Raw genomic sequence first — 13932 nt, 5'->3', positions numbered from 1 at the left:
CCTTACTCTTTTTTATGGCTTTAAAAAAGGGTAGGTCGCGATCTACCGACTTGAACATGAAGTGGCTCAGGGCGGCTATCCGGCCAATCAACTTCTGAACCTCTTTTATTTTGCAGGGTGGTCTCATATCTAGGATGGCCTTTATTTTATGTGGGTTGGCCTCGATGCCACGTCGGTTGACTATATAACCTAGGAATTTTCCCAAGGTGACTCCAAAGACACACTTGTTTGGATTTAACTTCATGTTATATTTTCGCAAAATTTGGAAAACACTTTTTAAATCATTCAATAAAAAATTCGAAACTGAGTCTTCACGACCATGTCATCAACATAACACTCTATTTTATTGCCGATTAATGGCTCAAAAATCTTATTTACAAGGCGTTGAAAAGGTTGCCCCGACATTTTTTAATCCGAAGGGCATGGCCTTGTAACAGTATAACTCGAGCTCAGTTATGAAGGCGGTTTTCTATTCGTCAGCAGGGTCCATCCTAATCTGTTATAACCGAAATAAGCATTCAGGAAACTCAACAACTCATGCCCTGAGGTAGCGTCCACTAGGTGGTCGATCTTGGGTAGCGGGAAGCAATTTTTCGAGCATACTCTATTCAGGTCGGTGTAATCGATGCACATGCGCCACTTGCCATTGGCCTTTTTCACCAGAATTGGGTTAGCCACCCAGCTCGGGTAATGGACTTCCCTGATGAAGTCTATCACTAGGAGCTTCCCAACCTCTTCATCGACTACCCTCCAATGTTCTGGGGCGAGGTTGCGCTTCTTCTGCCTTACTGGCCTTACTAAAGGGTTGGTGTTCAATTTGTGAGTTATAATTTTTGAATCAATTCTAGGCATTTCTGGTGTGGACCAAGCAAAAATATCTAAGTTTTTGAGTACGAAACTTACTAGATGGGAGCAGAGTGGTTCGTTGATCAAGGCACCGATCTGGAGAGTTTTGGCCAGTTCGTCAATAGACACTGGTATGTGGACCGTCTCCTCTATCGGGACATCTCACTCGTCATTGTACTCCGTAGGTTGCTCAAGCTCGACATCTTCTGCTTGTTTTGCCTTCCCTTTAAGAGCAGCTACGTAGCATTTGCGTGATTCGAGTTGGTCACCTCGCATGACTCCCACCCCGTAATCAATCGGGAACTTCATTGCCAGATAGTAAGTGGATACTATTGCACGTAGAAATGCATGATGGGCTGACCTACTGTGGCATTGTAGGGGGAGGAAGTCGCGACTACCAGGAAGGTGTGCTCAAACAGCACGATGTTTGGCCACGTGCCAACTTCTAAAGGTATTGTGACTCGCCCAAGAGGTCTGACCTCTTCACTATTGAACCCTACTAAAGGGGTGTTTGCCGGTTTTAGGTCGCTCTGTTGTAGTTGTAATTTATCGAATGTCTCCTTGAAGAGTATGTCGGCCGAGCTGCCCGAGTCTACCAATATCCACTTTACTTCGAAGTCATTGATCCATAGCTTTACTACCAGGGCATTGTCGTGGGGATACTAGATTCCGCGTGCATCGTCCTCAGTGAAGTATATCGGTTCATCAAGCCAAAGTCATTTTGGCGGGTTTTCCTCTTCGTTTTCTAACTTGTGCATCGAGGTCCTCCCAGTTGCCGATGTACACTTCGCGATGATGGACCCGTCGGTAATCATGTTAATTACCCCGTGGACCGATCTCTCTTTTGGCAACTATCGTGGTTGTTGCTTGTTCTGCCTGCTGGCATCTGGGGCATTCCTCATCTGATCTCCCTATTGGTCTTCTTGTCGATCTGTCTGTCTCCTTTCTTCGCATAAGATGAAATTCTTCAGGTATCCGCGTCGAATGAGTTCCTTGATCTCATTGCGAAGGTTCCTTTAGTTCTTTGTACTATACCTGTGATCTCGACGAAAGTGGCAATAAATGTTCGAGCTTCTTACTGTTGGGTCTCCCCTTAACTTGGGAGGCCATTTGACGAAGGAGGAATCCTTAATGGCCATTAGGATCTCTCCTCTTTTAGCATTTAGGGGTGTGTAGTTTGTTCTCTCCACAAGAGGGGGCCTGGAGCACCAACCCACTTCAGCTCCAGTAGATGAGGATCCACGGTCTGAGTCGAGGTACCCACTTCGGCTCCAGCGGACTCACCGCTCCCATCTAAGAGACTATCAAAGCTAAAGCTAGACATACTAAAAAGACACGGAATCGAAAAGAAAAGGCAAAGGGGGACTCACCAAAAGGAAGACCGAAGATAGGAAGGCGACATCGGAAAGACACCAAACTGAAAAACTTGAACGCGACCACAAAGATTGTGGATTTGCAGACTTGTGGCGAGGAAAATGAACCCCTTGGCCCCTATTTATGGTCAGCATATCCGGGGATCAACAATCAAGATCAACACGATCCGACGGCTCCTAGGGAAACCAGCTTCACGACCCTTGAGATTGAAATCGATTTAGCGCATGTTTTGACGTCTGCGGAGTTTATAAAACGGCATGACATCCGCGCGTAACTCAGACGCAACCTGGGTTATTCCTAGGTTGAGCCGAGCGATCGAACAGGTCAAACCAACGATCCGCCCGTCAAGTCGCCCAAACCTCATGCCAAATCTACCTGGACTTGTCATGAAAAAATATATTTATTGATATTAATAATTAAAATTTATATAGCTATGTTTAAAGTTATAAAAAATATATTTGTATATATTATATATATATATAATAAATTTATAATGTTATATTCGCTTTAATGTATCATATATAAAAGTTGAAAATAATTAACTTTTTATTTTTTGTATTTTAAAAAATTAAAGCGGAGTTGGATGAAATATGAATCCAACCCAAGTTCGTTAGGATCTGAATTCGAATTTTAAGCCTTCAAATTCAATAGGTTTTCGGAAAGCTGAAAAGTAATTAATTTTTTTTTTTTTTTTTTGAATTCAAATCCAATAATCGGATTGAATTCGGATTTGCCAAATCAGATCCCGCTCCATTTACAAATATTAAAAGAGAAGATGTAACAAAGTAGGTATTAATAAATTCATAAGAATGGTTTAAGGAAATGAAAGGTTGAACATTTACGAAAAGATGGAGAGCGTTAAACTCCCTCAACAAAAACCATAGGATTCTGATTTTTTCACATAGGCATGATGCTTGGATCCATAAATGAAACCTCTGGTACACTTCAGTGTAATTGAAATGTGCCATGGGACTTGATAAGGTTTCGTGGATGTTAAAAGCTTTGCACGTGTCAGAAAATATATGGATTCAAAAGAAATTCAACGCACTAGATCTGGAGTGTAGTAGGAAGCTTGTAGGGAAGAAAGAAATTAAAAGATAAGTCTTCGGTGTAATTCAAAGAAAAGCTATTACTTGACGTGTGTTGAGACTTGATTAGTTTGTAAATGCTAATAACCTTTGGAAAAGAAATTTTCAGGGAGTAAAACATGGAAAGAAAAGTCAACCATTAACAAAAGTTTTAGCATTAAACTGTTATTTTTATTATAGGTATATGGAAAAGGTTGGAATATGTTTAATTACTTAAATACTCGATAATTACTTTGCCCTTAATTATTTTTAGGACAATATATAAAGAACTTAAGGGTAATTTACCCTCAATTTAACACATAGGCATGGTCGATCTGAAACAATTCATTCTTAAAAGGATTGTCGCTGTTCGACGAGGGGAGAAACTCCATTACCTGCAACAATTACCGTTAGAACTTCCGATCAGTCGTGCGATAGTGAAGAAGATATTTTAATTTCATGTACAAGTGTGCATGGAAAAGTGGAAATGAAATGTTTTTTAGCTTTTTTTTTGTGTACGTGCTTTGTATGTGGTAATTCTAAATATAATGATAATAATAATGTATCCAAAAATTTCTATAAATATATATTTTATATATATATATATATATATATATTGTTTTTTATTATTAATTGGATGCATACAAGGTCAAAGTATTGGAAACACTAAAGCCATGTTTGGTTCAATTCTCATTCTTACCCAAGATGAAATTCCAAGATGGAAAAAATGAGTAAAAATGGGAAGAATGAGAAAATATTGCTGTGAACCAAATGCTTTTTTCCCAAAAATTGATTTTTTTATGACAAGAATGAGAGTAAAATTTGTAATATGTTTGGTTACAAATTTCATTCTCATTCATTTTTTATTAATCAAAATAATAATATAAGGGTTAGAGGTGTAAAATGTGCCATGTCGTGTCCATGTAAAGTGTAGGTTGTGTCGTGCCACCCTCCCCTATGATAACTTGGGGGCTCGTCCCGACACGTCCCATGGCCCAAGCCCGTGCGGGCCCGTGCCGTTCCGCGGGCCGGGCTGGCCTGTGGGCCAAGCCTTGGACCAAGCGGGGCCATGGACCATGCCGAAGCTATTTATTTAAAAAAATTGAAAAAAACTTAAAATTTTAATTTTATATGAATTTTGATGTATACAATTGCTTACATATGCAATAATTTAATAAATTAGTATAATAAAATTGAAAACAATTGTTTATTTTATAATTTTTATTAATATATTATATACTTTATTATTATATAATTATAATTTTATAACATTATATATAAATATATAAATATTATATATATAGTGAAGGGATGGGAGATCCATTATATGGATGGCTGAACCCTACAGGAAGGTTGGGCGAATTTTCAAAAATTTCTTTATTCCCATCCAGGAATCCTATTCCCAATTTAAAAAACTACATTTTCAATGTTCGTTCTTGTAACCAAACCATACCAAATCTGAAACCAAATTTAAGGGAATGATATATTTGATACGGAATCCACGCAAGTATGCTTCTCACAACGTAGGTGTTCACACCCAAAGAGAGTACCAAATCCTCCCTCCACTGAAGATTACACAACTTAGGGTGAGGCAGGATCAACAGGTAATTCTTCACCAAGAACTAGTGGTTTTTTAGCAAGAATTGAATGGGATAGTGAGCACAGCTTCTAGATTGTTTCTTTTGGCAAGAAACAATATCAAAATCCAATTTTGATCCAATCTAAGAAGTAGAGATCGAACATGGTAGAGCAGCAAGAGTAGGAAGAAATAGAGCAGAAGACAAAAGCAGTCCAATTGTGTTGCCTTCTCTCTGTATTCAGCGAATGTGTCTTTGGAGATTCGCCTTGCTCTCTTATTTATAGCCTTAAAAAGAAAATTTCCTAATCCCATTAGGAGTTTCTTAATCCAAATTTTTTATTTGGATCTGGATTCTTTAAGTGATAAGGATAATCCCTTATCTTATCTATAGATAAAGATCAACCCTCCTAAGCAAATTAAGAGTTCCTTTGATCCAAATCTTTATTTGGATCTAGACTCTTTAAGTGGATAAAGATAATTCCTTATATTATCTGTTGATCCAAATCCCAGATCCACTCCTATTTAATTAATCTAATTAACCCAGTTCGAAATGGGCTTTTAGGCCCATTAAGCTTTCAGGTTCACTTCTACTTTAATGTTGAATAGCTTGGATCTCTTTGTATAGTGTGGGACCCTATCATTGATCTACACATCAGCCACATGGGTTCAGCCTATCCTCTGTTTCAAGGCCTGGCCGAATTCACTATTGAATACAGTGAACCCCTAAGTCCATCACTATGGGTTCTTAATGGGCCTAACATTTACATTAAATGGTCATTGGGTCCAGCCATCTTATGAAAGCCCAAGGAATGTGGGCAAATGCAAGATTGTCCCATCAAGTATAATCTTCAATGGTCTTACACTTAACCTCTCAGCCCATAATGATCAAACACTACCCGACAAGAGAGAACCTCTCCCTTGGCTGCAAGGTGCAATGTTGCACTCTCTACTCACATGGATCCCAGGAATTAAAACTTTTATGCAAATATTTTGAAACTATAATATACATACATACATATATATATATATATATATATATATATATATATATCTGTATATTTTGCAAAAACAAATTTTAATGATTGAAATCAACTGTAGGCAATTTAGGTTTCCATCAGAGAGAGTGCATTCCCGATCATTTACTTTGTCCGATAAAGGGGTTGATCTTGTCACTATGATCACCCACTCAAATAAATTCTCGGACTGTCCCAACATACCCAGGTTTTGACCCCTCTAAGGATCTCACTGATTGGCATATCAAAAACAGCCCAATCCGACATCTAGTGCAGTATCATAATCGAGTCTAGGGGTCTGGTGTAACATTCCAATTTTGCTTATCTATCTCCAAGGTCTAGGGTAATACTGGAATTTTGGTCCGGTTTAGGGTTTCAAGAAAACCCACACTACATGTACCTCAGGTCTCACCCTGGCAGCTGAGACAAGCCACCCCAACCAACTTGGCGGTACATCAGTGTCAGCCTTAGCAGGATAAGTCTCCCAGATCTATCCAACGACTATGAAGATTCTAAACTAACACGAGTCTCATATGTGTCTAGTTTAAGGGTATTACATAGAAACACACCATAATAACATGAATCAAATATGTACTTTATTCATTTACAATAAATGTCATAATGTACATCATGCTGATTGGAGCTAAGGGCATACATTGTCTAACATATAAATATATAAAAAATATATATGGGTCGTGTCAGTCCACGAACCTAAAACCCCAAGCCCAAGTTGTTCCCCCATGTTGTATGCACCAAAGCACTATAGAGGAACCACAACTGTTGAATGACAAAATTGGGGTCATAATCATATAGGTTAGCTGTAGTTGCAATTCTCTCTCATCAAGGCTCTATAGATAGATAAGGCCCAAATGTATGCCCAACATATTCAAATTTGAAAATAAGAGAAAAGAAGCATCCAAGACAACATCTATAATAGGCTATATTTCTTATCTATGTAACATGTAAACATTATTCAAGCAGTACGCAGTTCTTTCATCTATAGGCAGTACTGGTTAAAGTTTCACAAAGCACTAAAGTAGATGTTTATATAAATCCACACATATTAACATGTTAGGGTAGTGCCTAGAGTCATGGCTCATGAGTGATCTTGCTCCATCAAATTCAAATGAAAGATACCTTCAACATTCTTATGTACTTTAACCTTAAAATTTTCTTCCTTATTTCTCCTCTTGACTTTGAGAAGCAAATCAAGCTTTGCCACTTCTTCAATTACCTGCATGAATCACAAACAATAAGATCATTTATCTATAATCCCGAACTATGTAAGTTGAAAATATGTATACAATTCCCATGCCAAGAGCTAAATAGCTAATAACGGAAGAGTAAAACTGCTACTAAAGAAATAGTAGGGAAAAAGAACCAAAGAGAGCAGAAGATGCCAACCTCTGTCTTTGCATGAAGGACCTCTAGTAGTTTGTAAGGGACCAGCAAGTTTGACCTCTGCTGGATAGTCTTCACAGCATGATTTGCTTCATCTTGGACAATAGGATCATGTGTTGGAATTGCTCTCCATCCTGGTCCATGGCCATTTGAATTTACATGACTGGCCAATAATTACTACTAGGAAATATTTGGCCCAAATTTACTTAAACATGAACCCCTAGCATGGCTTGTTAATTGTACAATATTGGCTCCTATGGCTTGGGAAGGCTTTGGATGTTGAAGGGTAAAGTGTTTAATGGGAAGAGATTAGTCTAGGTCAAGCATGATTCTAAAAGAATGTGAATATGTCATGTTCTTGTCCTCTTGAAGAATCTGAACATGTAATTACAAAACAAGTAAAAGAAGAACGAAACTTAATTATGTTTTCAGGTTTAGGCACATAACACAATTTGGATGTCTCGTATTTCCAAATCCCAGATGATAGAAGTTCCCATGGGTGGAGCTTTTATGTACAAATAGCAAAATACCAATTACCCTTCAATAGGGGGGGAGGGAGAAGAAATCATGTAAAAAGTAAACCCCCCCCCCCCCCCCCAAACAATGCAAATGGGGTTGAAACATGCATTAATAAGTCAATTAATTTCTTTCCTTTATATCAGAAAAAGAAAAGTATTGTATTTTGCATGTGAAAGATGAAGCATGTTCAATGCTCAAAAACTTGATACAAACAAGGTGACTGCTTTGTCACTCACCTTCTTGGAAATAGAAAAACTTAACAGTTTATCTTGTTGTCTTAAAAATCAAGCCAATGAATGATAAACATGGTAGGGCAAAAATGACTTAATGAGTGCTCTTGAATTGCCATTACTTTTTAGAACAATTCTAAATTGTGCCCAAGTCTGTGCTTCCCTTTTAGATTGACCATATAACACTCTCTTAATAATAATTAATTTTTTTTAAAAAGGCATCTTTGAATGTTGGAGACTTGGATTAATAAACATCAAATTAAATAGCATAAGAAACCTGTAAGGAACAGTCGTGGTTCTAGATACTAATAAAATCTATTAACTTTTGTATTAAAATGACATCTCATCAAATAAAGGAAATTCAAAGGAGATGTTAAGACATTACCATTAAATATCAAAACAAGAAAAAAAAAAAAACAAAGCAAAAAGAGAACAACCAAGAAAGAGAATAAAGATATAGATGGAAGATAATATGGTTGCCAACATATTGAGTATTGACTCAACAATATCCATTTATAAAGTTTTATTTATTTTCTTTTACTTCTCAACAAATTCAAACTTTTAGTTGATTATATGGATTTTATACTTGTAAACTTATAACATGATCTATCTAATTGGTCAAGGAGTTGCCTACATCTAGTATTTATTTGCATTTAAAACCAAACTAAATTTATGCAGCAATTTTGTTAGATTATTAGTAATAATCATATTATGCCATCAACAACAGAGTTATATAAGGTTTAAGAACACTTCTATATGTATATTTCATGATCTTGCATCAAATTAAAAAGTTAAATCTTTTCACTTTGGTTCAAACTTCTCCTATTCGTGATTTCATGATCCAATTTGGTTTTGATAATATTGACTCCAACAATTCTAGCACCTCCAATTAGAACAAAAATAACGGAGATCCACCAGATACTTGAAGCCTATAAAATCTCTAAAGAAAACCCACTCAAGCACAATAACAAAGATATCATTTCTTCTCAATCAACACAATCTATTCCCTACCATGTATATTTGATGGATTGAAAATCCGAGAAACCATGATTGCAGAAGACATGCATTCTCAATCGCATCCGAACCTAGAATTAATTCCGATAATCCCTAACAGGCTAAATGTAAAATATGTATATACAATTCTATAGTCAATGATCCCCTTAAAATCAGGACTCAATATTGCTTTAAAATTCAAGGGCAAAGAAAGATTCCAAGATCATTTACCTCGCCTGGCACCGAGATCTGACGAAGTGAACGTGGGGGTATCTCCAATTGGCTTGAATTCCTGCAGCTCCTTGAAGTTCAACCATGGCTTCACCCACACCTTGGCTTCATAAATTTTCTTCTTACCTGCCTCAATCACCTCCAGAGTCAAATGGTGCAAAGTACCAGCAACCACCTGCTCCTTCACCTTTAAAATCCTTGCAAATTCCAACAACGCATTCTACTTTAATTATCAAACAAACAAAAAATTCATAAATAAAATAATTATTTTCTTATATAGAGGGAGAGAGAGAGAGACAACTAGTTTTACCTTGTACACAGAGAGAGAGAGAGAGTCGATCTTAACTTTAGGACTTTAACAGATTGAAGTATCTCAGCTTCACCTTGTACAGAGAGAGAAAGAGAGAGAGAGAGAGAGGGAGGGTGGGACGAGGGTTCAGTGACTTCAGTCGAGGACTTCAATAGATCAAAATTGATCTCAGCTTTACCTTGTACAGAGAGAGAGAGAGGGTCAAGGGTTTAGTGACTTCAGTCAAGAGGACTCGAGCTTCAAACTTGAACCAAAAAAAAAATAATTGGTAGAATGGGGCACAAAAAATTTTTGTGCCACAAAATATGTTAAATTTTTGTTGAGACCCAAATTTTATTTTGGGAAGAATGAGTCCTGCGGCAAGAAATGAATATCCAAATACTTACATCTCATTCATTCTTGTCCATCCTTTTTTCAGAATCGGCAAGAATTAAAAGAATGAGGCCACTGGCAGTGAACCAAACATGGCCTAAGTGTATCAGAAAGGTAAATTTAAGAGATGTATCTTGGAATACGCATGGATACGGACAAAAAATTAAGATACACATGGAAATGCTATAAATATTCGAATAAATCATAAATAAACATCAATAATACTAAATATAAGACTTAAATGAGCTATTTATACATAAAACTCTAATGTTTTAGTGGGTTTTATGAAAAAACACATTATAATCAACATACGGGAAAAGAAAATACTATCTAATAAAGTACCTAATTCAGTTCCAAGTTCTAACTTCAAATTTATTACAATTTACAAATTCAACATATGAATCTCAATATAATAAAGTTAGAAGTTAGAACATACCTTGGTTACTTTCATTATCTTCATGGCTTCATTGAATTAATGAATGATGACAAAGTGATAATATTTATTGATAATCTAAACAAAACATTATTGAAATTAAATAATTAATAAATACACAAAAATCATAAAAAAATTATAAAAATTATTATTACTTGGTAGTAAATATTGATCCTAAGTCATTGATATTAATATTACACATATGTTCAAAGTTATTGATATCAGCATTATGTTGATCTCTAGTGTAACAACAATATTGATTTTAAGTCATTATTATGGAATAAAAATTCATGTTTGTTTGCTTGAATTAGTCATATTGCTTCTAAGTGAATTGATGATAATGAATTGGAGGTTGATAACTTGATCCATAATCATTTGAATCATATTGTTGTATACTTTGTGTATTGTATGAAGATGAATCATCAGTATGTCTATTATCATATATTCTATCACCAAAAAGCAAAGAATCCATGGTAGATAAATTAGATCTAGGAAAAGTAGTAATGTGGCCCATGCCATATCCATAATCTAGAGATAATCTTAAATTCATGATACCTATGCTTTACATCATTTTATTCTTAAGTTTACTATAAGTTTGGCTTCGCTCATTGTTTTCCATAACCATAATTGTCTATTAATTATGTATCCCTATGTTTATGATGGTATTATTCTTCATTAAAAGGCATTAAATCATTCATTAGTAGTATATATCTAAAAAGTTCATTGCCTTGATTACCTTAATTATGGCCACTTTCTTTGTTATAACTACATTTAGAATCAATACCTTAATTGTTCCTAGTATTACCATCTCCATTATAAAAACCACCACCGCCACCATCATCATCAGTTGTATTTTTTTTCTTGTTTCTCTTGTTCTTTGACTCATTGATCAATATTTATTTCCATTTGACTATCAATAAAGGCATTAGGTCTTGGTGGATAACCTAATTCATCTAATACCCTTGATGTATTTTCCTTCTTTGCCAATTAAGACAAAATTGGATCATTTTCGTCATATATGTCATTAAGATTAATCGGGTCAAAATAACCTTTTATTTGTAGTAAGATGTCTAACCCTTAACCTTATATTATAATAGACATATACCTACTTTTCTAGAGTCTTGTAGGATAGACGATTTCTTTGTTTCATACGAATGAGGTCAAAGGTATTCCAATTATGCTCACAACCACTAGATAAAGCAATTTATGATAATATTTTGATTGCAATCTTGCAAAGATGTGGGTCATCTTGACCATACATCAATCACCATTCAGCTAAAAAAAAATATTTCAGTACCACATAGTATTAAAATAAAATTTACTTACTAAAAGACTATTATTCTAAAATATATTAGAAGTTTAGAACTTCATTATATCTGGATTAGTTTTATCCCTTGCCCTTTGTGCTATACTATCTCTAAATCCTCATAGTGTCTTACGGAATAATTTAACCTTATTGTTATTTGAAATAACAAGTATTAATATCATATGATCAAATCATCAAAACATATTATATAATTTATAAAATGATAAAAACTAATAAGTAATAAATAAATAAATAATAACCGGCAATTATATGAAAATTTACACTTACTTTTGTATGATAATGACAACATTATCTTCATATGTCTTTAGCTTTATAATCACATTTTTTAAAGATCTTAACAAATATTCATTAACATTAAGATCCATGGAGCATTTAAATGCTAGATTTAAATAATATGCTAAAATTCAAAGAAAATAATATTATTAATTATTATTTTAAATATTCAATCAACACAAAAGATTGAATGCAAACAATATAAATGGGAAAAAGAACATACCTGCTTTATGAATGTTGTGAACAAGATGTGAATTTCATATCTTCTCTATGATATTTATGATGTGCTTGTGGGAATTTAGGTCAGTTTCTTTGACTATTAACGATGAACTTAATTATATTACAATATAAAGAATAATGTTACTGATTATTTTTTCAACTTTTTGCCCCTATTGATGTTTTACCTTATTGTAATGATTTTCAGTCATTTGAATCAATCACAACTCTCAATGCTGCTTTTTGAAAAACAAGACTTTTTTAACAATGTAATGGGTTACAAATATAGTGGGCTGTGGACGTATTAGTTCTTTATCTTCTTTTTGTAACCTCCTCATCAAGTTGAGGCTCTCAATGTTGCTTTTTGAGAAACAATATTTTGTAGAGCAATATAATGAGTTACAAATCTAGTGGACCTTAGACGTATTAGTTCTCTACCTTTTGTAAAATTCCTCATTAATTTGAGAAATATGACATGTGATGTGTGGCTCATTATGACACTAGCAAGTGCACTAGCCATTCAAGTAATAAAGTAGTGAGTGAAGTATCATTCTCACGAGGATTTAGGAAACAATTACCAATCTAAACTAGGCACTTCTTATCTGATCAACAATAAAGCAAAACTTTATTCAAAAGCTAAAAATTCTAAACTAAAATCTATCTAAATTATTGGCCCAATTGCCTTCAATTCAGGTAAGAAGAGTAAGCAATTAATGTTAATCTCAGAATTCAACAATCAATCCAGTTGAATCATTTGAATAGATTGTAATTAAGCCTTGGTTTGGTGAAACCCCAAGGTCATGAACAGCCTCTTTCGAGTGCATGTTCATCCTATGTATTAGTGATGATCCACATATCTCTATCAAGGATCTAATCCCATGCATGCATTTCTTCAAACACTTCTAAGGCATCAAGTCAAATCTAAATTGATCACCAACTGAATTGTGTAAGTTATCTCTAACCTTGCATCCAATTCAGTTATTGAATAATAGATATGAATTCCTAGAGTCTTTCTCAAGCACTCTAAGAATTCCAAGCTTTAGATTAATTTGGCTAATCTAAAATTTGCAGATCTGAATTCTCTTTCAAGCAATTCAAATCTTGCAATCTCAGATCTGAGAATTCAGATATGAGTTTTGAAAGTTAATTGGCCGAATTAATCTACAATTTAACCCCTATTCAAGAAATTTCAAGTATAATTCACAACCATTCGAATGAATAAAAAAGAATTTGATTGCTGATATGAAATTTTACAAATTGAAATATATCAAGAAAGAATGGAAGAGGGAGAAAGAAAAATTTACAAGAAGGAAACTGAATTCAAATCAAAGGAAAATGAAATTAGAATAGAATGATTACAATAGATCTCTGAATAAAAAACCCCTAATTTCAAACTCACCTTCTCTTCTTGCTAGATTGACTTGAATTCCTTTAGTCCCTTCTTCTTCTTCTTCCTTGCGCCTAGCCCTTCTTCTCTTCATTTTTTCAAGGAGTTTGAACCTCTAGGAGTGAGAGAGCCTTTTTCTCAAGCAATTGAACACCTTCGCCCCTTCTAGAGGCCTTCTCATATAGATTTTCAAGGGGGCTCTTGCCCCTTCTTGAAGCCTCTAGAATGGGGTGTATTACACCCCCTTCTTGAACTTTCTAGAGTTCTCTTGAAAGCTTTCTAAGAGTGCTGCTATTTGGGCTGCACTTAATCTCCCTCTTAGCACATGATAGTTACACTCTAGGCTGCTCTTTTGGGCTGA

At 35.0% G+C, this 13932-nt stretch overlaps 1 protein-coding gene across 1 annotated transcript; it reads right to left on the bottom strand.

Moving 5' to 3' along the window:
• Nucleotides 1-6692: 6692 nt before the first annotated feature.
• LOC148860956 (cysteine proteinase inhibitor 12-like) lies at nt 6693-13711 on the bottom strand. The gene is made up of 5 exons (XM_088981973.1): nt 13584-13711; nt 9564-9741; nt 9254-9450; nt 7284-7414; nt 6693-7113 (listed from the first exon to the last, which is right to left on the bottom strand). The coding sequence occupies exons 1-5, from the start codon at nt 13663-13665 to the stop codon at nt 6976-6978; spliced, it is 726 nt and encodes a 241-aa protein (XP_088838099.1). The 5' UTR covers nt 13666-13711; the 3' UTR covers nt 6693-6975.
• Nucleotides 13712-13932: the final 221 nt, after the last annotated feature.

The sequence above is a fragment of the Nelumbo lutea genome, chromosome 4, assembly GCF_056320005.1.
Source record: "Nelumbo lutea isolate HS-2025 chromosome 4, American lotus-T2T, whole genome shotgun sequence".
Taxonomy (NCBI): domain Eukaryota; kingdom Viridiplantae; phylum Streptophyta; class Magnoliopsida; order Proteales; family Nelumbonaceae; genus Nelumbo; species Nelumbo lutea.
The sequence above is the reverse complement of the archived record's forward strand: the minus strand, read 5'-3'. Positions and strand labels throughout refer to the sequence as shown.